A 23,555-nucleotide genomic window follows, 5' to 3' on the forward strand; every position below is an offset into this window, starting at 1 on the left:
AACCACCTCAATTGTGACAACCAGGTGTAGTGAAATACCAAAAAAAATGGGGTGGGGATGGGGTGTAGTCCATATGAATAAACCCAAAGCAAAGTAAAGTCTCTAAATAAATGTGCACATGTGATATCGCTGACAATGAGAGCGTTCCCAATGTGGACTGAAGACTGGGTTGGTCAACACACGAATGCGGCTTCCACCTCCAACAGCATCAAATCAAAGAATGGTAGGCGTGAACTCTTACCGGATCCTGTGGAGTCCCTTGTCGTATGACATGGAGTCATGTAGGCATTTCGCCACTCTGGGCATGTAAACCGATATCCAGATCGTCAGGGCTCGCAGAAGTCAATTCCCCAAGTCCTCACGGGATCGTCAGACAGATGTTTGTGATGGGTATGAACGAAATTCTGGCGATCTCCCCTTCCTTACGCTGCTTAGATTTTATTTCAATTGTGATCACTTTTATCCATTTTTTGTATGGTATTTTTAGAAATAAAAATCCCTGGTTTACCTGCACTATGCAGAAGCTTTTTATTTTTTATTTGCATATTACCCCAATGCAAAAAACTGCCTTCCAGTAGCCCTACTTCCATCACGGGGTCTGGATCAAATCTGTCCCTGGCTTCTCCTTGGAACATATCCTTGAGGTCTATTGGCTGATATCCAGTTGGCGGCCCTTCCTGATGTTTCTTCACCCCACCAGAGAAGTCGAGAAGTGAGACAGAGGTTCCACCGTTGTCATGTCATATGACAGTGGAGTCCACGTCATCTGGTAAGAGTACCCATCTTATCTTACTTCCTGATGTTTTCATTCTGATGCCCCATATCGAGATGTTGGTTTACAGCTATGGAAGTTCTGTACCCCGTTGTTGACTCACAGTCACAGATCCACACCGTGCACCATTGACTTTATTTTCTAGTTTCACATCATTTTTTGGTCCATACCTGTTCCTCTTATTAATTTGAGTTTGGAATCATCCATTTACCATATGTGGACACTTTATACTGTGTTTGTTCATTTCATTTCACTTATGGTTTTTGCACATATGCTTTACTGTTCAGTACAGCATCTCTTACTTAATTGTTTCACTACACCTTAACTTCCTAATACTTCTTAGCGCTGCATTTTTTTCCCAGTTACCAGTTATTGTTTGTCACAATGTATGCAGCTGCTGGCTCACATATATTTTATTTTTGCTATTAGAGCGCAGTGTTTTCATATTCTCTTGTACCTCATATGACAGGGGAGTCCACAGGATTCGGTAAGAGTTCACGCCTACCATTCTTTGATTTGATGCTGTTGCAGGTGGAAGCCGCATTCGTGTGTTGACCAACCCAGTCTTCAGTCCACATTGGGAACACTCTCATTGTCAGCGATATCACATGTGCACATTTATTTAGAGACTTTACTTTGCTTTGGGTTTATTCATATGGACTACACCCCATCCCCACCCCATTTTTTTTTGGTATTTCACTACACCTGGTTGTCACAATTGAGGTGTTTGTGAATAGTATACACTATACTTTATGCACGTAAACGGATGACCCCGCCTTCATCTGACGTCACGTGGGATCCGACAATTCATTACAGCCGCGAGCAGTTTTAAATGAGATTTTTTCCTTTCAGAAATGTAATTTTGCTGTGGTTTTGTTCTAAACACGGGAAACATGCGCTACTTTATAGGCATACTAAAAACACCCCCAATGCTTGATATTTAAAGGAATATTTCATTTTTTTTGTTTCACTTTAAGCATTATTAAAATCACTGCTCCTGAAAAAACATCAGTTTTTAAAACTTTTTTTTTGCATTGATACATGTCCCCTGGGGCAGGACCCGGGTCCCCATACACTTTTTATGGCACTAACTTGCATATAAGCCTTTAAAATGAGCACTTTTGGTTTTTCATGTTAGTGTCCCATAGACTTTAACGGTGTTCTGCAGCTTTCTAATTTGCCCCAAACACTGCATAATGTTCGCCTTTCAGCAAACAGGTGAACATTGGGCTCATCCCTAGTGGTGACCGATTACATTTCTCGGTACGCCCAAGCGTTCCCTACCAAAGATCAAAAGGCAGTAACAGGGGGGGCGTGACTGCAGCATGCAGGCGAGTGGATGTGTGTGAGCTGAGCTCCGTCCGACCCTCTCCTTCCTGCTGCAATTGCAGCAGCCCAGACCAGCCTCAATGCACCAGCAGGGATGCCATCAAAGAGCGGACCATCCCCGCAGCCTCAACGGACCCCAAGGCTCCGCTCCAGCTCCCTGGAAGCCTACTTTAGTGGTGGATACCGGCCAGGGGACTCGCAATCCAAGTTGGCACCCGGTGAGTGTTCTCCAGCTGCACGTGGGGCATCCCGTATCCCCTCAGCGCAGCTGCCCTCCACCTCGCCTCCTCCCCCCTCTCCACTGGGCTCCCCAGGCAGTCTCTCCAGCAGCATTGACCCCAGGGAGACTCAGAAGGGTTGTAGTCGGGTCACACACGGGACCCCCCCACACACATCAAGGAGGTCACCCCCGCTACATCCATCTACCTCCCAGTACCCCCCCGACCTGCACCTCTGCGGGGAATATGAACATTACAGAGGCCATAGGGGACGAGGATCTGCGATCCCATATTCTTGCCCTCCCCACCAAGGCGGATCTAGAGGGCTTTGTGACCCGGATGGAGAGGGCCCTCAGACAAGATATTGAGGCCTTACAGGCTGACACAGCCCACATTGGGGGGAGAGTGGAGAAGCTAGAAGCTTCAGTGGAAAACATCACCCCCACACTGCGGGCCCTGCAGACTCATTGCCAAACACAGGATCAAAGAATTGACTCCCTGCTTGATCAATTGGATGATGTGGAAAACTGCAGCCGCAGAGTTAATATTCGCATCAGAGGCCTACCAGAAGCTACCGCACCCAGGGACATAGTCCCCACTTTACAGGGCGTTTTCAAACAGATCCTGGGCAGGGAAGCCCCCGCTCATATTAAAATCGACAGTGCCCATAGGGCCCTAGGACCTCCCTCGGATGATCCAGATAAACCTTGTGACATCATATGCAAGCTGCACAAATACTCCCTGAAGGAACATATAATGTACCATGTCAGGGGGTCCGCCACATGGACTTTGATGGCGCTAAACTGTCCCTGTTTCCAGATCTCTCCAGGCGTACGCTGATGCATCGCAGAGCTCTTAAACCCGTGCTGGAAGTCCTGCAAAAGGCCCATTTGGTTTACCGCTGGGGATTCGCCTTCAGCCTTTCCGTCACAAAAAATGGCCGTCAGGTCACCATGCGAAACAAGTCGGATCTGCCCTATTTTCTCTGTCGCCTTGATCTACCTATGGTGGTCATCCTGGATTGGCGCACACCCTCAGAGACTCCGACACGGCTCATCCGGCAACATGGCAGACAGCATGTCGCAGGCGCCGCAACAAGCCCCGCCGTGGATCTGCACCTTCTGCTGAATGAGGACCCTCTTCCTCGGCTGTACCCTTATGGACTGTCCCGGACCCTGCTGACTGTAATGTTTTTTCTCCCTTTTTTTTCCTTGTCCGGGTTGGGGACATCTGTGGTGTTCGGGTCACTCTCTCCTCTTTGGGCCATCTGGCCAGGCAGTGCCCCCTACGCCGCCGATACATGTATTTTTCCCTTGCCCTCTAGACGGTTTGTTCTCTACTTGTTTTATGTATTTGATATGTTTGATGCGTTTTTGTTTACTTTGTTGGTTCTTACCTATGCACTTTGTCTCCTCAGCACTCAATGTTTTTTGGGCCGGTCTGCCACAGGTCTCTCTCCGAAATCCTCTGATCCCTGGTGCTACGCTGCCTATGGCACAGCTATGGCTTCCCTGAAGATTGTCTCGTATAACATCCGTGGCTTAAGCTCTCTGTCTAAACGCAGTAAGTTGTGGCTTGAAACAAATAGACTGGGGGCACACATTTTACTCTTGCAGGAGACAAACTTTCGAACTGACCCGGTCCCCCAGCTTCCTACACACCTATATGACCAGTGGTATCTCAGCAATTCACCCCAACCAAAATCTGGCGGAGTGGCAGATGCGATCCATAAACATTGCCCTTTCCCATTCCCCCTTGACCATTACACAGACCTGGAGGATAGATTTGTCTTCCTGAAAGGCACCCTGTTTGGATGTAATCTCACCCTCATGGCCGTATATGCGCCAAACACACGGCAGTTGACATTCTTGGATGGGGTCTTGGGCTCTCTCTCCACGTTCTGGGAGGGACAATTGGTCATGGGCGGAGACTTTAACATTAGCCCTGACCCGCAGATAGATACCTCGTCGGGCCGCTCCACACACTCCTTTGCGTTTTCGGAAATCCCTGCATGCACACCATCTGGTCGACTGCTAGAGAGTGCTTCACCCCACCACAAAGGATTTTAGCTACTATTACACCGTTCATAATGTGTACATGCGAATAGACCTCCTGTTGGTGGATCAATACTTTCTTGAGTCACTCTCCGGTGCATCCATCGGATCACTCACCATTTCCGACCATGCACCTATCTCCATCTCACTCTCCCCCATATCCCCAGAAGCGTGGCAATGGACTTGGTGATTAAATAAAAACCTGCTAGATGATGCTGTGGGTCTGAAGCAGGTCTCAGACACAATTTCCTTTTATTTCAAGGAAAAATTTCTGGGAGAGACGGGGATGGCATCTTTATGGGAGGGACACAAGGCTGTGATCCGTGGGGAGTTTATTACCCGGGGCTCTAGACTAAAAAAGGCACGCAATGGGGAACTACAGTCCCTATTGGTTAAATTGCGGGCAGCGGAGCTTAAACACAAACGCCACATGACCCCGACCCTACAAGCGGACCTTTTGTCCCTAAGGGAGGACATATCCACCTTATTGGAGGCTCACATACGTGATAGATTGCGCCACGTTTCACACAAGTTTTACGAGTTTTGTAATAAATGTGGGAGATTCTTAGCCAGGGCCCTTCGACACCAGCGCACCTCCGGTCATGTCCAAAAGATTCAATTGATATTGGAGTCCAGACTGTGTTGCCCTCTAAGACTGCAGGAGCTTTTCGGGAATATTATGCCCAACTTTACCAACTTCCTGCCACGCTCGCTGGACGAACACCTCAGCAAATGCCTTTCCCACTATCTCGACGAGACCCTAGCCCCCAAACTAACAGCGCCAATTAGCGAATACCTTGATAAGCTTATCTTCGCGTCGGAGATTGAATCAGTAATTAAAGACTTGCCCCAAGGTAACAGCCCGGGCCCTGATGGGTTCGCCAATGCCTACTATTGGAAATTTTCTCCCCTCCTCACTACCCCTATGGTTACATACTTCAATGTTCTGGCCTTGGGACACCCTTCTTCCGAAGGAAGCATTGCTAGGCCATATCACAGTCCTCTTGAAAGAAGGAAAAGACCCTTCTACCCTGGGTAGTTACAGACCGATCTCATTGTTAAATACCAATATTAAGATTTTGGCGAAGATCGGTTAAAACCCACCATGCCTACGGTAATTCACTCAGACCAAACAGGCTTCATAGTGGGGAGGGAGGCAAGGGATAATTCCAATCGTGCCCTACAACTAATCCATTGGAAATATTTACAACAGACTGGTTCGCCCTGCCTTCTGCTGTCTACTGACGCCGAGAAGGCCTTTGACAGGGTGGATTGGACGTATCTTCAGGCAGTGCTGTCTAGATTAGGCCTTGGCAAGAACATACTTAGCTGGATAGGCTCATTATACAGTTCGCCAGAAGTTCGAGTGAGGGTGAATGGAACGCTATCGGACCCCTTCCCTATACGGAATGTGACGAGACAGGGCTGCCCCCTGTCTCCGCTCATATTTGCCCTTACCCTGGATCCGTTGTTAAATATGATCCTAACATTAAAGGGTTTACGACGGAACGTAAACTATCAGTGTATGCCTACGATGTACTCTTCTATGTCAATGCAGGGCTCTAAGGGATGGAGTGATGTGGTCACGGCGACCAACACCTGTCAGCAACCTTGTTGCGGCATTCTGAATCAACTGGAGCTTGTAGATGGTACAAGCAGGCAAACCCAAATACAGGGCATTACAGTAGTCCAATCGACTGCTGATAATGGCATTGACCATGGCGATCTTGTCAGAGTCTGCGATATAGCGAAAAGTCGACCTCAGGAGTCTCAGGTAGAAGTGACATAAACTCACCACCTGATTTACCTGAGGGCGCAGGTTCAACCTAGAGTCAAAGATGACACCCAGGTCCCTGACCAGAATGGCCAGAATCGGAAAAGGTTTGAAAGATTCCAGCCATGACGGAAACAAGTTGGAATACACCTGGTGCCATTTAACTTTAGATGATTGGCACCCATCCAGGATTGGATTTCCTCTAGACAGGAGGTCAGCATGACCTGATCCTCCAATTTCTTGGATAATTTGAAGTAGGGACCATCTTCAGATGGTGCCTATTTCTCTACCCAGGTTTTTTTTCCTCAACCCTCAACAACCTGTTTTTAAAGTTCATCTGGCATGTTCGGAGCCTCTGTCTCGCCTTAGGCATTCTGCAGATCCCCAAGCGATTGAGAGGTGCGGAGATTTTATGAGGTGATTGCTTTGCAAAGGATCTTAGACTGGCAGCATGACACCGCCACCAAATCTTTGGTTCCCCTTGAGAAATTTTTGGCTGGCCATAACCTGTCTCATGCTCCATGGTTCCCCTGGGACTGTCGAGGCCTCTCAGACTTTGTGTCTCCTATCACTGCTCATGTGCTACGGGTGTGGGACACCTTAAATGCTCAGGGGCAGCTGTCGCCACCTGTGTCCCCGTTGGTACCCCTAGGAGGCTTCCAATGGTTCATTCCAGGGGAACACCTCTCCTATTTTCGTACATGGGCAAGGGACGGTGAGGCACGATGCGGAAGGTTCATACAAGAGCAAGGCCTGGTCTCTCTGGACTGGCTTCGCTCTCAGTTTCGCCACTTCCCGATGGACGAGTAGTGCTACAGACAGCTGCATCACTTAGCTTACCTCATACCATCCGGCCCCCGTCCTCCCTGACTCCATTTGAGAAATGATGCATGGCTGCGGAACCTGTTCCCCATTCTATCTCAGTGGTTTATGGGATGCTGCAGTCGGCTGAGTCTCAGAGTAGGTCGGTTTATATACGGAGTGGGAGAGAGACCTGCGGCATATGTTCACGGTACCCTAACACCTCTATAGCCTTACCCACAAGAGCTCTGTGGATTCGAAGATGCAAGAAAATAGCTTTAAGTTGTTGACCAGGTGGTACAGAGTTCCAGTCACGTTGGCTAGAATTTATCCGGCAGTTTCTGATGCCTGTTGGAGAGGCTGTGGGCTTCAGGGTACCTACCTACATATATGGTGGGAGTGCCTTTGGGTTAGGCCCTTTTGGCAGGATATCAGAGCTCAGGTGAACTTATACTGGACATAGATATGAATGACTGCCCATTGGAGTTTCTACTTCACGTGCCATCCATGCCTCTTAGCGTATACCGTAAATCGGTTTTGCCACACCTTTTGAATGCTGCCAGGCTCCTGATTCCAGTACATTGGGAAACGCCTCATGTACCTGGAAGATCTGACTGGATACAACTGGTTAATAATATCATGGTAGGTTTGTTTTAGCATATTTGTTTTAGCACTATTCACACCTAGACAAAGTGCTAGAGGTCTCTTCCCCTGTCTTCAGTGTTTATAGGGCCCTTGCCCTCTACTCCCTGTTTTTCCTCACTTCTATTCCCTTTTCTTGCCTTCTCCTTACATCTGCTATATCCTTTACTCCTTTCTCCATGTCATAGCCGGCACACGACGTTTAGAGTCGCTCATGGGTACATAACCCCGATATGGTACTCTGGTTTTATTACACACCCCCATGTTATATGGTTTACAAAAGTTGGAATCATCTGCTGCTTATGTCTGTATGTACCAAAGGCTTTTCTGAATCTAATATTGCAGACCGGTGATGCATGGTTCACTACCCTTTGTTATATGTCCCCCCCCCTTTGTTTATCTATTGTATGTCAAACCTTTCTTTTTGAAAACTGAAATAAAGATTAAAAAAAAAAAGGCAGTAATGGTTGCTCGAGTGCTTTGCGAGAAATTTTTTATCCTCTACGGCCTCCCCCACAGAATACACTCAGATCAGGGTCGGGATTTTGAGAGAAAGTTAATCAAGGAATTACTTCAGCTACTAAACGTTCGCAAGAGTCGGACTACACCTACACCACCCTGAAGGTGATGCTCTTCCTGAAAGATTTAACAGGACCTTGCTTGTTATGATAGGCACCCTACAGGCTGATGACAAACATACCTTGAGTTGTACTATATCAGACAGTATGAGAGTTGTTTGTGGTAGCTACCTGTGTCGTGACAAAGTTGTCAATTTTTAACTCTTTAATGTGGTGGAGGATACAATTTATGTTTTATGTGGATCTCTCTTTAAAATAAAGTTTACTATTTTTTGATCTATACCTTTTGTTCCTTATTGAAGAATCTCTTTATGGATGCTATTCCTTTTTGTTTATGTACCTTGAGTCGTAGGGTTGAAGCCATGGTTCATGCATATAACAGTACAAGGCATAAGAGCACCGGGTTTTCCCCTTACCTTTTGATGTTTGGAAGAGAACCCAGATTACCAATTGACCTTCTACTAGGGGTCTCCACTGATGGGATCAGTCACCAAAGCCACTTCCAATATGTGGCTAGATTGAAAGATACCCTTAAGTCTGCTTACCGCTTGGCTGAAGAAAATGCGGCCAAAATTAATGAAGGAAACATAAGACGGTTCGGGGGAGATACAGAGACTTAAATATATGCGATAGAGTATTACTACCAAACCTCGGTGCAACAGGAAAGCATAAATTAGCTGACAGATGGAGGAAAGAAATCTTCACAGTGGTGGATAAGTTACCTGGGATCCCTGTATACAAGATAAAGGGGTCAGAAGGACGAATCAAAGCTTGGCATTGTAATCATTTACTACCCAGTCGTCAAGTCAGTGATGAGGAAATCATAGATGACATTCCAGTGAATGATCTGTCTCCTATTCAGGGAAATGCCTCATCTGATGTCCTTCCTGATGTCAGTTAGAGTGAGTGGAATGTGACCCCTGATGTTGCCAGCACCGAAACTCCTTCTCCTTCCCGGGAGACACTAGATCCTGGGTCTTCAGGATTTGTGCCCCAGTCAGTGCCTACATTAAGTTAGGGGCCTAGTTCTGACTCACAACCAGTACCATTCCTTCCCATGACTCAAAGTCCTAGTTCAGGGCCTGGGAACACAGATTTACCTCAGAGAAGAGTACAAAGAGGAGAACGAGCTAGGCATCCCCCACCCATTTTGACTTATGATAGTTTTGGGGATCCCAGATTCATTTCTCAGCCTCACTTGTATCATGCCTGGGTGGGAGCAGTTTCTAGATTTGGTCAATATTTTACCAGTTTTTGCTTCACCTGGAATGATTTACTAATGATTTACTAATGCCTTCTCCCTCCACAAACCATTGTAATGGAGAGAGGATCGACATTGTTTCTTTGTTGGGATGTTGCATATATATATGTTATGTTGTCTTTGACGGAACGTAAAGGTTTTACCAGGGGGAGTGTGTAGGGAAGTGTTCTTTTGTACACTGTCTGGAGGTTGTTTACATTCATGCCTAGTACCTATCATAGAGTTCTTATTACAAACAGATTCTTCCTGTTTAGAGGTTGTTTCTTGCCCCTGCTAAAAGGTCAGGAGACCCTTCAAGGCTATATATATGGATGTCTTACAGGAAGTGAGGAAGAGAGTGGCCAGACACATGCTTTGCCCAGGAGGTGCTGCAGGCTGATTTTGTGCTGTATCCATTCGTCCATCCATTCATCCTTCCAGGCTGAAAAGGGACAATACAATATAGGCAAGTGTTACTGCACTGTGTAGCTCACTGTTTGTTATATTACTGTCACTCCTGTGTGGGAATCAGAGATACTGTGGACGGCACAGTGGTGTAGTGGGTAGCACTTTCACCTAGCAGTAAAAAGGGTCGCTGGTTCGAATCCCAACCACGACTCCTGTCTGGATTTTGCATGTTCTCCCTGTGCCTGCGTGGATTTCCTCCGGGTACTCCGGTTTCCTCCCACACTTCAAAGACATGCTGGTAGGTTAATTGGCTTCTGTCTAAATTGGCCCTAGTATATGAATGTGAGTTAGGGACCTTAGATTGTAATCTCCTTGAGGGTAGGGACCGATGTGAATGTACAATGTATATGTAAAGCGCTGCGTAAATTCACAGAGCTATATGAGTACCTTAAATAATAATACTATATCTGTTGAGGCTTCTCTGATTCACTGAAACTTTCTATTTGCATACTGCAATATATTTGGGCTATTCTCAAGTGTATGAGAGCAAAGCTCATTTAATTATAACCTATCAAGTGACTGGTTTTGTGTTGAATTGTATATCTGCCACTTAATTATTTAAAGCAACAGTGTCCCTTTTTGATCGGGGGGGTGGGGTTCCCAGCTAGTATTAGCCTAGGGAACGGTAAACAGCTCAGGGTAGCAACAGGCTAGGCTTCCGATGGCCACTTAGATAGGTAGCGGTCCGGTAGAATTGATAGCCTATAGACAGGTTAGGGACCAAGAATTAGGCTAGATAGGCCTGATTTGCCTTGCAGGTGGCGTGTTCCAGACTTCTTCGCCATCGGTGTGTTTGTCTGTGCAAGCACCCCCAGGAAGCCACCACTCCACAGATACATCACTGTTAGTCCTCTCAAGCCGGATTGTGATATGCCTTGCAAGCCAGCTCATCAGGGGCCCCTGCAACTGAACTGTGCCACAGTGCCTAATTGGAGGTATTAGTGTTAAAGGCCTTTAGTTATATATCCAGATATATAGATACATGTATACACCGTTCTTTTCAGACATATGCACATTCTTGCTGTTATTGCTTTTGTTGTATGTAATGCCGTCACTTTATCATATACAGTATAAAGTTAAACTAATCACTTGCTGGTATGTCTGCATATATTTACTTTTATAAATCTATGCTGGGTGTATTAGTACTACTGCTGTCAGTTATTTTGAGTGAGTTACTAGTTATTGTCCTAGAAAAGGATCATCTCTACATACGCTGGAGCCCTGTTCTAGGTGGAGGCAATTATATATTCATAGTCCACTTTTCCTTTAACGAAGGCTCTGGCTCATTTGGTTACCTGCAGTTTAGCACCATAGCCTGTGTGGAGAGGGCAACTTCATATGACCTCCCCCTCCTATAACAGGGCTACAAATGTATCAACCACAAGGCTGGATATTTATATTAAAAAATTCTGTTTGTACGATTTTTATATATTTTTTTGCAATAATTATAGGAATTACCTCCAACATTACCTGAATAATTGAAGTTTGCATTTCATGTGTTTCTATGAGATCCCTGATAATTCTGTGCATCCATCTGTCACATTTACACCTTGCCACAAAAACAATATACTGCTGACCCTATAGTATGTAGCTTCTTTGATGGCCCGATGAAGTTTTAATTATACCATGCAGCTCCCACAGGACTTCCCTGATATATACAGTAAATTACTAATACTGTGGTCTAGCATGCTTTGTAAAATAAAATTTAATATAGTGCACTCCACTGTGCAATCTTATGACAAAATAAAATTACTTTTTTGTATTCGAAACTTGATACTAGGTATAGGCCGAACACCCCCCGGTTCGGTTCGCACCAGAACATACCGAACAGGTAAAAAATTCGGCAGAACGCACGAACACCGTTAAAGTCTATGCAACGCGAACATGAATAATCAAAAGTGCTAATTTTAACCACTTGCTGCCCGCTCGCCGTCATATGACAGCGGGACGGTGCAGCTGTTGTTCTGAGCCGCTGTCATATGGCAGCCCAGGGGGCGCGCGCGCCCGCCGCATCGCTCGGGTCCTGGTGCGCGTGCCCGGAGGCCGCGATGTCTGCCGGGCACCTGCGATTGCCCGGTAACCAAGCAGGACCGTGGATCTGTGTGTGTAAACACACAGATCCACGTCCTGTCAGATGGGAGGAGACCGATGGTGTGTTCCTTGTACAGAGGAACACCGATCGGTCTCCTCCCCTTGTGCATCCCCTCCCCCCACAGTTAGAATCACTCCCTAGCAAAACATTAACCCCTACAGCGCCCCCTCCTGGTTAACCCCTTCATTGCCAGTCACATTTAAATCAATGCATTTTTATAGCACGGATCGCTGTATAAATGTGAATGGTCCCAAAAATGTGTCAAAATTGTCCGATGTGTCCGCCGCAATATCGCAGTCACAATAAAAATCGCAGATCGCTGCCATTACTAGTAAAAAAAAAATAAAATAATAAAAATGCTATAAATCTATCCCCTTATTTTGTAGACACTATAACTTTTGCGCAAATAAATATACGCTTATTGCGATGTTTTTTACCAAAAATATGTAGAAGAATACGTATCGGCCTAAAATGAGGAAAAAATGTGTTTAAAAAAAAAAATTTGGATACTTATTATAGCAAAAAGTAAAAAATATTGTGTTTTTTCAAACTTGTCACTTTTGTTTTGTTTATAGCACAAGAAATAAAAAAACGCAGGGGTGATCAAATACCACCAAAAGAAAGCTCTATTAGTGGGGAAAAAATGATAAAAATTTCATTTGGGTACAGTGTAGTATGACCGCGCAATTGTTATTCAAAGTGCGACAGCACTGAAAGCTGAAAATTGGCTTGGGCAGGAAGGGGGTGAAATTTGCCCAGTATGGAAGTAGTTAAAGGCTTTTATGCAAGTTATTGTCATAAAAAGTGCTTGGGGACCCGGATCCTGCCCCAGGGGACATGTATCAATGCAAAAAAAGAACAGTACTGCAGCAAAATTACATTTCTAAAGGAAAAATTGTCACTTAAAACTGCTCGCGGCTGTAATGAATTGTCGGGTCTGGGCAATATGGATAAAACTAATTGAAAAAAAGAGCATGGGATCTCCCCCAGTCCTTTACCAGGCCCTTTGGGTCTGGTATGAATATTAAGAGGAGCCCCGAACCAAAATGAAAAAAAAAATTGCGTGGGGGTCCCCCTAAAATCCATACCAGGCTCTTCAGGTTTGATATGGAAATTATGGGGAACCCTGCGCCAATTTTTTTTTTTTAATGGTGTAGGGGTCCCCCCCAAAATCCATACCAGACCCTTATCCGAGCACGCAACCTAGCAGGCCGCAGGAAGCCCCCCAAAGCACCTTGTCCCCATGTTGATAGGGACAAGGGCCTCATCCCCACAACCTTGCCCGGTGGTTGTGGGGGTCTGTGGGCGGGGAGCTTACCAGAATCTGGAAGCCCCCTTTAACAAGGGGACCCCCAGATCCCGGCCTCCCCCCTGTGTGAAATGGTAACGGGTACATTGTACCTGTACCATTTCACAAAAAAAGTGTCAAAATGTTAAAAAAAACAAGACACAGATTGGGACAAGTCCTTTTTTAAAAAAAAAAAAATAAAAATGTCCCACGAAGTCCATTCATATTCTTCTATCGCTCCGCCGACGGACCAAAAAATGTTTTAAAAATGACCCGCCACCGATCCGCCTCCATGGGACTTTGACAGTTCTTATATAACTGAGGATCGGGCCACACGGTGACATACCCGGGTGACCCCGCCCCCCTCTGACGCATTGGGATTTCCCCATGGCTTCCCCTGGCGTCAGAGGAGGGCGGGGCCACCTGGTGGTGACCCTGCCCCCTCTGACGCACGGGGACTTCCCCATGGCTTTCCCTTGGTGTCAGAGGACGCCAGGGGAAGCCATGGGGATGTCCCTGTGTGTCATAGGGGGGCGGGGTCACCTGGGTACGTCACTGTGTGGCCTGCCCTTAGTTATACAGTGCCTTGCAAAAGTATTCACCCCCCTTGGCATTTTTCGTGTTTTGTTGCCTCCCAACCTGGAATTAACATGGATTGTTTGAGGATTTGCATCATTTCTTTTACAGAACATGCCCACAACTTTGAAGATGTTTTTGTTTTTTTTGTTTTTTATTGTGAAGCAAATAACAAATATGACAAAATAACAGAAAAAGTTAATGTGCATAACTATTCACCCCCCTAAAGTCAATACTTTGTAGAGCCACCTTTTTGCGGCTATCACAGCTCCAAGTCGCTTTGGATAAGTCTCTATGAGCTTGCCACATCTTACCACTGGGATTTTTGCCCATTCCTCCTTGAAAAACTGCTCTTGATCCTTCAAGTTGGATGGTTTGCACTTGTGAACAGCAATCTTTAAGTCTGACCACAGATTTTCTATTGGATTGAGGTCTGGGCTTTGACTAGACCATTCCAACACATTTACTGGTTTCCCCTTAAACCACTCAAGTATTGCTTTAGCAGTGTTTTCATTGTCCTGCTGGAAGATGAACCTCCGTCCTAGCCTCAAATCACACATGAGCTCCCCTCATATCTGCACGTCAGCTGTTACAACACCACTTCACACCCAGGACTTGCCCCAGGCTGGAAACCCCGAGCCTCCCCCAGTTTGGACCCCTGGCTAGGCACCCATTCTTTAGTGGCTTTGGACAGCCTCCCTGCCCACATCTATTGCACTTGGTTATCCAACTCACCCTTTTCATACCAGTGACCTCCCCGACACCGGGCTTCACCTGGCCGGGGTGTCAGGTCCTGCCACATTGGGCCACTGCATGACCTGCCTGTGCCGGCCCTTCCCACATACCGAATAGGATCTTGCCCACACAGCATCAACCACCTACCTCAGATTGGAGCCTACCCCAGGACCACCATATCCATTGGTGTTTTCTGACACCCTCTGTTGGGGAATACTCCCCTGGTGACTCCACTGGGACTGGGTACACACGGCCTGCCCGACCTGGACCAGGAGCGAGCACATACCTTGGTGTTCAGTGGCGATATGTCCCTCCTTCTGAATGTTTTTAAATGGATGCAGTAACATACACATTCCCCCAAGCAATACTACATGACATACCTCTGTTTGTGCTGATTCCAATCAGACACCCCTGAAGAAGAGTATATCTCGAAACACGTCGGGTACTCCCCGTATGTGTGTTCCATATGTACCGGAGTTCTATGATTGTGTATCTTTGTATATTGCAATTTTTTTGTCTGTATCACACATCCTGTATCCCTTTGTATTCCCTGTACATTTACCCTGTGTACTGTAGATCTGTTTAGGTTTATACCTCAATTAATACCTAATTTCATTTCAAATTTACACTCCTTATACTCCTTATTACTCCCGAGTAGGTTCTCCCTTCAAAGTCCCGCAAGAGGAACACATTTCCACGGATGTGGGTCTCCCCTACTCTCTAGACCAACTCGGCACCACCCCTACCTAATTTGAAATCACACACAGAGTGGTACAGGTTTTGCTCAAGAATATCCCTGTATTTAGCACCATCCATCTTTCTCTCAACTCTGATCAGTTTCCAAGTCCCGACTGCTGAAAAGCATCCCCACAGCATGATGATGTTCTTTGGGTAATGTGATGTGTTGGGTTTGCACCAGACATAGCGTTTTCTTTGAGGGCCAAAAAGTTCACTTTTAGTCTCATCAGACCAGAGCACCTTCCTCCATACATTTTAGGAGTCTCCCACATGCCTTTTCGCAATCTCAAAACGTGTCATTTTGTTTTTTGCTGAAAGTAATGGCTTTCTTCTGGCCACTCTGCCATAAAGCCCAACTCTATGGAGTGTACGGCTTACTGTAGTCTTATGTACAGGTACTCCAGTCTCTGATGTGGAACTCTGCAGCTCCTCCAGGGTTACCTTAGGTCTATGTGCTGCCTCTCTGATTAATGACCTCCTTGCGGTCCATGAGTTTTGGTGTGCGGCCATTTCTTGGCAGGTTTGCTGTTGTGCCATGTTCTTTCCATTTGGTTATGATAGATTTGATGGTGCTCCTAGGGATCATCAGAGATTTGGATATTTTTTATAACCTAACCCTCACTTGTACTTCTCAACAACATTGTCCCTTACTTGTTTGGATAGTTCCTTGGTCTTCATGGCAGTGTTTGGTTAGTGGTGCCTCTTGCTTAGGTGTTGCAGCCTCTGGGGCCTTTCAAAAAGGTGTGTATATGTAATGACAGATCATGTGACACTTAGATTGCACACAGGTGGACAACATTTCATTAATTATGTGACTTTTGAAGGTAATTGGTTGCACCAGAGCTTTTTATGGGCTTCATAACAAAGGGGGTGAATACATACGCACATGCCAATTATCAGTTTTTTATTTCTGAAAAATAGTTTTATGTATATTTTTTTCAAATTTTACTTCACCAACTTAGACTATTGTGTTCTGATCCATCACATATAATTCAGATTAAAAAAAAACAACTAAAGGCTGTAATGTAACAAAATAGGTAAAAAGCCAAGGGGGTGAATACTTTTGCAAGGCACTGTATAAGAACTGTCAAAGGCGCTGAAGTGTCATACAGCGGAAGCCTGCCATGGAGGCGGATTAGTGGCGGGTTTTTTTATTTAATTTTTCGGTCCGTCGGCGGAGCAATAGAAGAATATGAATGGAAGAGACATTTTTTTTTAATAAAGGACTTGTCCCATGCAGTTTCTTGTTTTTTTTTTACATTTTGACACTTTTTTGTGAAATGATACGGGTACAATGTACCCGTTACCATTTCACACAGGGGGAGGCCGGGATCTGGGGGTCCCCTTGTTAAAGGGGGCTTCCAGATTCCGATAAGCCCCCCACCTCAGACCCCCACAACAACGGGCAAGGGTTGTGGGGATGAGGCCCTTGTCCCCATCAACATGGGGACAAGGTGCTTTGGGGGGCTACCCTAAAGCACCCTCCCCATGTTGAGGGCATGTGGCCTGGTACGGTTCAGGAGTGGGTCTCTCGCCCCCCTTCTTTTCCTGCGGCCTGCCAGGTTGCGTGCTTGGATAAGGTTCTCGTATGGATTTTGGGGGGACCCCTACGCCATTTTTTAAAAAAATTTAGCGCAGGGTTCCCCTTCATTTCCATTTTAGACCCGAAGGGCCTGGTATGGATTTTAGGGGGACCCCCACGCAATTTTTTTATTTTATTTTGGTTCGGGGTTCCCCTTAATATTCATACCAGACCCAAAGGGTTTGGTAATGGACTGGGGGGGGAGCCCATGCTCTTTTTTCCAATGAGTTTTATCTATATTGCCGAGACCCGACAATTCGTTATAGCTGCGAGCAGTTTTAAATGACAATTTTTCCTTTAGAAATGTCATTTTGCTGTGGTACTGTTCTAAACACACGAAAAATGCGCCACTTTACAGGCATAATATAGACACCCACCAGGCACGATATTTAAAGGAATATTTCATTTTTATTGTTTCACTTTAAGCATTTAAAAAAAAAAAAATCACTGCTCCCGAAAAAACTTCAGTTTTTAAAAAATTTTTTGCATCGATACATGTCCCCTGAGGCAGGACCCGGGTCCCCAAACACTTTTTATGACAATAACTTGCATATAAGCCTTTAAAATGAGCACTTTTGATTTTTCATGTTAGTGTCCCATAGACTTTAACGGTGTTCCGAATTTTCCCCGAACACCGCATATTGTTCGATGTTCGCAGAATATCCAAACAACCAAAGTTCGGCCCGAACCGTTCGCCGATCCCTACTTGATACATCCGAATCTCTGAATCACGCAAATTTAGTCCGAACTTCGATTCATAATTAAACAAATCACACATGTCTATCTGCTGCTTTTGCTGACTTGTGAAGATGCATGCTCCAGGGCTTGATCATTCACTACTTCCTGAGTCACTCAACAAGATTTTGCTTAGTAGTGTCACATAACCTTAATGTGCATGCTTGTTCTAGGTCAGTGACTTGCAAGGATAAGAATGACTATCCAAGAGTCTTCACCTTCAAAAATAAGTAAGCAATGCCAGCCTGCATATTCCTACCCTGACTGCTCACTGCCTTTTTTCAGCCAAGTCATCTTCTTTATTTTATCCCCCAAATATTTATTCCTCTCATCTCAACTTTATACTATCAGCTCATGAATGCAAACACCTCCCTGATCATAGTGACAGGTCAGTGTATATTAGAACAGACTTGATTTGTTTCTTCTGTTTGCCGCAGCTGTTAAGAAATTTCGGTAATGTAATTCAGTGGTAAGTGTAGGGGAAAATCCTATTTCGCTCATCTCATTGGATATTTTCTGTATTTTATGATAAAGTTGAAGCAACTTGATGTGCCTAATTTAATTTAAAAATATATTAAAGTTCCCTGAAAGAAAATATGAAGGATTATTGACTTTCCAAAAAGACAGTGAATTCTACTCTCAAGGGTTTCGGAGGATGCAACATTGTAAAACCAACAGCAGCTTGTACTGAAGGGTACTGGGAGTAGTATAATATAAAATAGTCTTTTTCAGAATGTAATTTGAGGATCTTTTGCTGGAAACACTGCTGCTCTGCTACTTAGTTGTGATTTCTCTCTTGGCCTCAGGATTTAGAAAACAAAATCTACTTCAAAAAAATTCTAGTTCCTTGACTGTCATCTTGTTCCAATCACTTCAGTACTTCCTGACTTGGAACATCTATGCAGATCAGTTCAAACTTCTGTTCTACATACTAAAATAACAGGTATCCTTTGAAGCTTAACCACTTCAATACCGGGCACTTTCACCCCCTTTCTGCCCAGGCCAATTTTCAGCTTTCAACGCTGTCACACTTTGAATGACAATTGCGCGGTCATGCAACACTGTACCCAAATGAAAAATATAATATATATCATTTTTTTGAGACAGAATGAGCTTTCTTTTGGTGGTATTTAATCACCACCGGGTTTTTTATTTTTTGCTAAAAATAAAGCGAAAAAAAAAAAAAGATCAAAAATATTGAAAAAAAAAATAGTTTCTGTTAAAAAATTTTGTAAATAAGTGCTTTTTCTCCTTCACTGATTGTGCACTTTTTTATAGCAGAAAGACATACTTTGTCCTTTTTGCAAAAAAAGATTCTTATCTTCCTCCTCGCAAACATCTTAATCTGTACTCTAAGCTACTGGGTGCTGGTATGAATAAACTCCTGTACACATGCTCAGAGTTATGTCATCCTGGCCAGGTAAATCAAGATGGCAAAACACCCGGCACCCAGAAGAAGCCAGTGAGAGGATGCTGGTACTGATAAGGGAGCTTGTGGACATCGCTGAAGGGGAAGTGAGTATTATTCTTGTTTAATGGAAACCTGTAATGAGGGACACATTAAGGGCCAGTTCACACCATAGAAACGCAGCCTGGATGCATTCCCGATGATTTTCTGCATGTGCGTTCCAGTGCATTTTTGATGCAGTCGTATGCATTTTGTTCCCCTCTTTTTTTCTTAACCATAAATAAGGACATGTGTGTTCCAGTGAGTTTTTTTATGCATTTACGTGCTTACCTGTGCGTTTTTATGCGTTTTACCTCGTTCCAGTACAATCCAGTGCAGGAAAAATGCAGCCTGTTCTACTTTTTTCTTCTGGAACTGGAACTCACTGGAACTGACCACACTGGTGTGAACTATGCCATTAAAAACCATATAACCTACTATCCATGCATTTTTGATGCAGAAAAAAAACGCACTGGACTGCATGTGGTGTGAACTGGTATGCCTTCCTTCTGAAAATGCTAGTTGCTTGGTGGGAATGCTGTCCATCTTACTTCAAAACTTCCTTGGTTTTTGACCCATAACAAGTATGCAGATCTGGAGAACTGATTTCACTAGTTGCATACTTGTCTTTGGTTAGTAAGTAAAACATATTAAAGGCAAGGAAGATACATGCATATTACCAAGCTGGAGCGCCACTTAAACTATTATCTATTTATCTATTCTATTTAAAAACATCACAGTCGTACGGTTTTATATCTGTATGGTTTATAACCTTAATACAAATGAATGGCAAAGAAAAACATCACAGCCAATGCAAGCAGCCTTCCACATTTCTCAGCAGAGATGATCAGGAAGAAGATTTGAAAGTTTGAGCATCCCAGCGACTGCCAGCTGCACAACCTAGGACCTGTTCTGCATGAGGCCAATACTAGAACAAGCAGACTCAGACCCTCCCTACCATTTCCTAGCTGATTCAGACCTAGATAGAACCCCCTGCTGGGGACAATCTGTGCTTTGGGGTCAAATATTGGCTAAGTGTCCGCCACTAACCTACTATCTTTAGTTCAAAATATTTTAAAAGTGCACCTAACAATCTCTTCCAGACATTTTAAGCAGATACAAGAAATTAGGCAGCGTTAAGGAGGTTGACACACATTGGATGCTGACAGCGAATCATCCATGGTCCAGCTAGAGAGAAAGGAGGCTCTGAAGCCAAAGTACCAGGAATATGAACCGGGCAGTGGAAAACTTTTTTCTTAGTTTATTTAATGGCTCAGGAATCAGGATACAAGTCTAATAAATGTTACGCTTACAAGCACTTTTTCAAAAGCAAAATATATCTTAGAATCCTAGAATTCAAGATCTACCAGAGTCTATTACATCCCAAAAAGAAACAACACTCAACCTAACAACCAAAAGGTGCATTATGAGGGACACAAGAAATGTGGCTTCACGTCACATGAAATGTGGCTTCACAGGAATTTTTGATGCTTGGTTCAAATATTTGCAGATTTTGTCCTAATGACTCTTTAAAGGAGGAAACCAATAAGAACACAGATCGAATATAGACACAACTGCCCTTTTTACCTGTTCATTCACCAGAGTATTTGCTCCTACATCATTAGGAACCTGGAGGAAGCATGTTACGGACTGGGCAAAGACTGTGACCATGACCCCAGTTTAGTTGAAATCTTCCTTGCACTCAGTTCTGGTGAGACTGACCCATTTTTATGCAATCTGTAGCTTCCTATAGATGCCATCTTATTAGCTAATCACTAAACAAATGCAAATCAATATCCAAAACTTTTTACCACAAATGTATCTGATGAATAAAACCAGATTGGGGTCTGTTTTGCCCATAAGCCACATACAAGCTGTTTATTCATTTGTTTCTAGGATAAAAAGAAAGATCGGAAATTCAAAACAACTTGGAACAAAGTTTTCCATTTTACAGCTGAAAACTAGTAGCACCCCTCCAGCTACTTCTAGGAAGCTAAGCTTTAACTCCATGCACTCTTAATGCACAAAACAGAAGACACATTTTGTTGAACCCAGGCCACCTACCATAGATATTTTTAAAAAATTGATTGAATGGTAGTCACAAAAGATTTCATTAGCATTCTTATGCCTTTCTCCTAGGGAACAAATATCCAGGAACAAAAAAAAAAAAAAAACATGTCTTAAATGAACACTATTTATACCTGTAGCTATGGCAGCTAAAACGTATAAGGCAACTACGTGAAAAGAACAAACCCTTTCAAGGGAACCAGGGAAAAACAGAAATAATTCTATTGCGACCACTAAAAAATATATTTAATCAGTTTTGATACTACAGTGTTTTTCAAAAGAGCATGGCAGCCAAAGGTGAATTGCTACCACATCAATGGCCTATACCAGTCTTTGGCAATTTGTCAGTTTTATTAGATCCCTAATATCTTGATAAATATATTCTCAAATAATGAGTATAATTGACTTGAAACATTTATTAAAAGGTTTCTTGTGACCTATAACTGCCATTTTAATTATAAGTTATGATACTACTGTATATTTTGAATTTTATATTATAGAACGTTGCCCTTTTCTGTTTTTATTGATTGTAAGCTCCCTAAAAGGGACCTTCTGTTATGGCTGTATGATTTTATTATTTCCATTATAAAAACTTTGGTGGCAAAAAATGATTTAAGCCAGAAGATTAGCAGCATAGCCATGAATTTTTTAAGGGGGCAGCAGTGGCAGCTTTGGTAATTTTCTAATGGCAGGATTTTTATGAATGGACCTAAAATAGAACAAGCTTGGAAGACCTTTTAAGCAGATGCTTGTTTAAGGTACATGAGATATGTGGCTGTTTTGATTTGTCTAACCTACGTGATTGTCTTTTTGCAGTATTTTTCTGTATAAGCCCTTAATGCCACGTACACACGATCTGACTTCTCGTCGGAAAAAGATATGACGGCTTTTCCGACGGGATTCCACTCAAGTTTGCCTTGCATACACACGGTCACGCAAAAGTTCACTGAACTTACAACCGTCAAGAATGTGGTGACGTACAACACTACCATGAGCCGAGAAAATGAAGTTCAATACTTCCGAGCATGCGTCAAATTGTTTCCGAGCATGCATAGGAATTTTGCGAGTCGTAATTGCCACAAACGATCGCATTTTCGGATAGGAACTTTTTCCGACCTAAAAATTGAGAACATGCTCCCAATCTTTTGCTGGCTGGAATTCGGCCAGCAAAAGTCAGATGGAGCATACACATGGTCGCATTTTCGAGGAAAAACTCTCATCGGTCTTTTGCGGGACGAAATTCCGATCGTGTGTACGCGGCATTAGTTGATACAGAGTTACCATTTGTCACATTGATAAAGATTAGATTTTTACTTACCTCACTTACCCGGTCTCGAGTGTTTGATAATCTCAGCAGGTCTTCATACCGCTGCTGATACATATGAAGCAGTAAGACCAGGTAGAGGCTTGGGTTTAGGGTGGCCTGTATTTGTGGAGAAAGCATGTCACTGTATATTTGTATAAATATTTTAATTAAAAAAATAACACATTTATTTAAAGTTACAATATTTTTTTTCTTGTCTATTGCACTAGCCTACTGGCTAAATACTAAGCAATTTTTAAAAAAAACGTATAGACATGGTAAGTTGTGGATAAACTATCTGTGTTTGTGTTATTTCAACATAACAATAAATTAACATAACAGCAAATATTTAAGATGTACATATAAATTAGACACGTCCACAAAGCAATTGTTGTTGTAGATACAGTTCGGGAGCAATTGACAAGAATAACACTATACAGGTCCTTACAAAGGAATATAGCAGAAGACATAGCATGCACAATGTAAAAAAGGATCATTGAACCACTATCAAACCAAACCAACATGTACAACCAAATTATAGCTGATTATGTAATGTCTTTGTGTTCTCCTGAACTGGAATAAAGTACTTCAAACCAGAAAGCTGATATCACTTTATTCATTCAAAATACTTGCAGTATCACATTAATGTCTATAGCCTCGTACACACCACTATTCTTTTTTTTCGTTCAACCCGCAGCTCAAACTGACAGCTCAGGTCGGAGACGCTATACTAACAATCAGGTGTTAGTACAGTGATTTCCCCCTCTGAGTTATTGAGTTCTGACAGGGGGATGCCCCTCGTCCCCCCCATCGGACCATCTGCTGCACACATGGGCTGAATGTCGGCCGGGTTTCTATTGAACCAGTCGATGTCGGCGGACATTCGGCCCGTACTGTATGTACTAGGCTTAAGAGGCAAACACATAATCTTTACATAAGATATTGTCATACATAATACAAAGGTATACTATGGCTCAGGTTCAGAAATCAATGAGAGGAGGGAATCACTGGTATCCTGGGTATCCAGCCAAGGGCCCCAGATCTTATGAAATTTCCTCTGAGAATCTCGTCCCTCATATGTTAATTAATATAGTGGTAGATTTTTGTTGACCAATT

At 43.8% G+C, this 23,555-nt stretch overlaps 1 protein-coding gene across 4 annotated transcripts in view; it reads right to left on the reverse strand.

The window, feature by feature from the left end:
• Window positions 1–23,555, reverse strand: part of MARCHF10 (membrane associated ring-CH-type finger 10) — a 95,631-nt gene that overhangs the window by 16,491 nt on the left and 55,585 nt on the right. For 2 of the 4 annotated variants that reach the window (XM_073607674.1, XM_073607673.1), the window contains exon 9: window positions 22,464–22,559. In XM_073607674.1, coding sequence (XP_073463775.1) covers window positions 22,464–22,559 — 96 coding nt within the window. Of the gene's footprint in view, window positions 1–22,454; window positions 22,560–23,555 lie in introns of all 4 variants that reach the window. The other 2 variants (XM_073607672.1, XM_073607671.1) reach the window with 1 other exon arrangement.

The sequence above is a fragment of the Aquarana catesbeiana genome, linkage group LG12 (assembly GCF_042186555.1).
Source record: "Aquarana catesbeiana isolate 2022-GZ linkage group LG12, ASM4218655v1, whole genome shotgun sequence".
Lineage (NCBI taxonomy): Eukaryota > Metazoa > Chordata > Amphibia > Anura > Ranidae > Aquarana > Aquarana catesbeiana.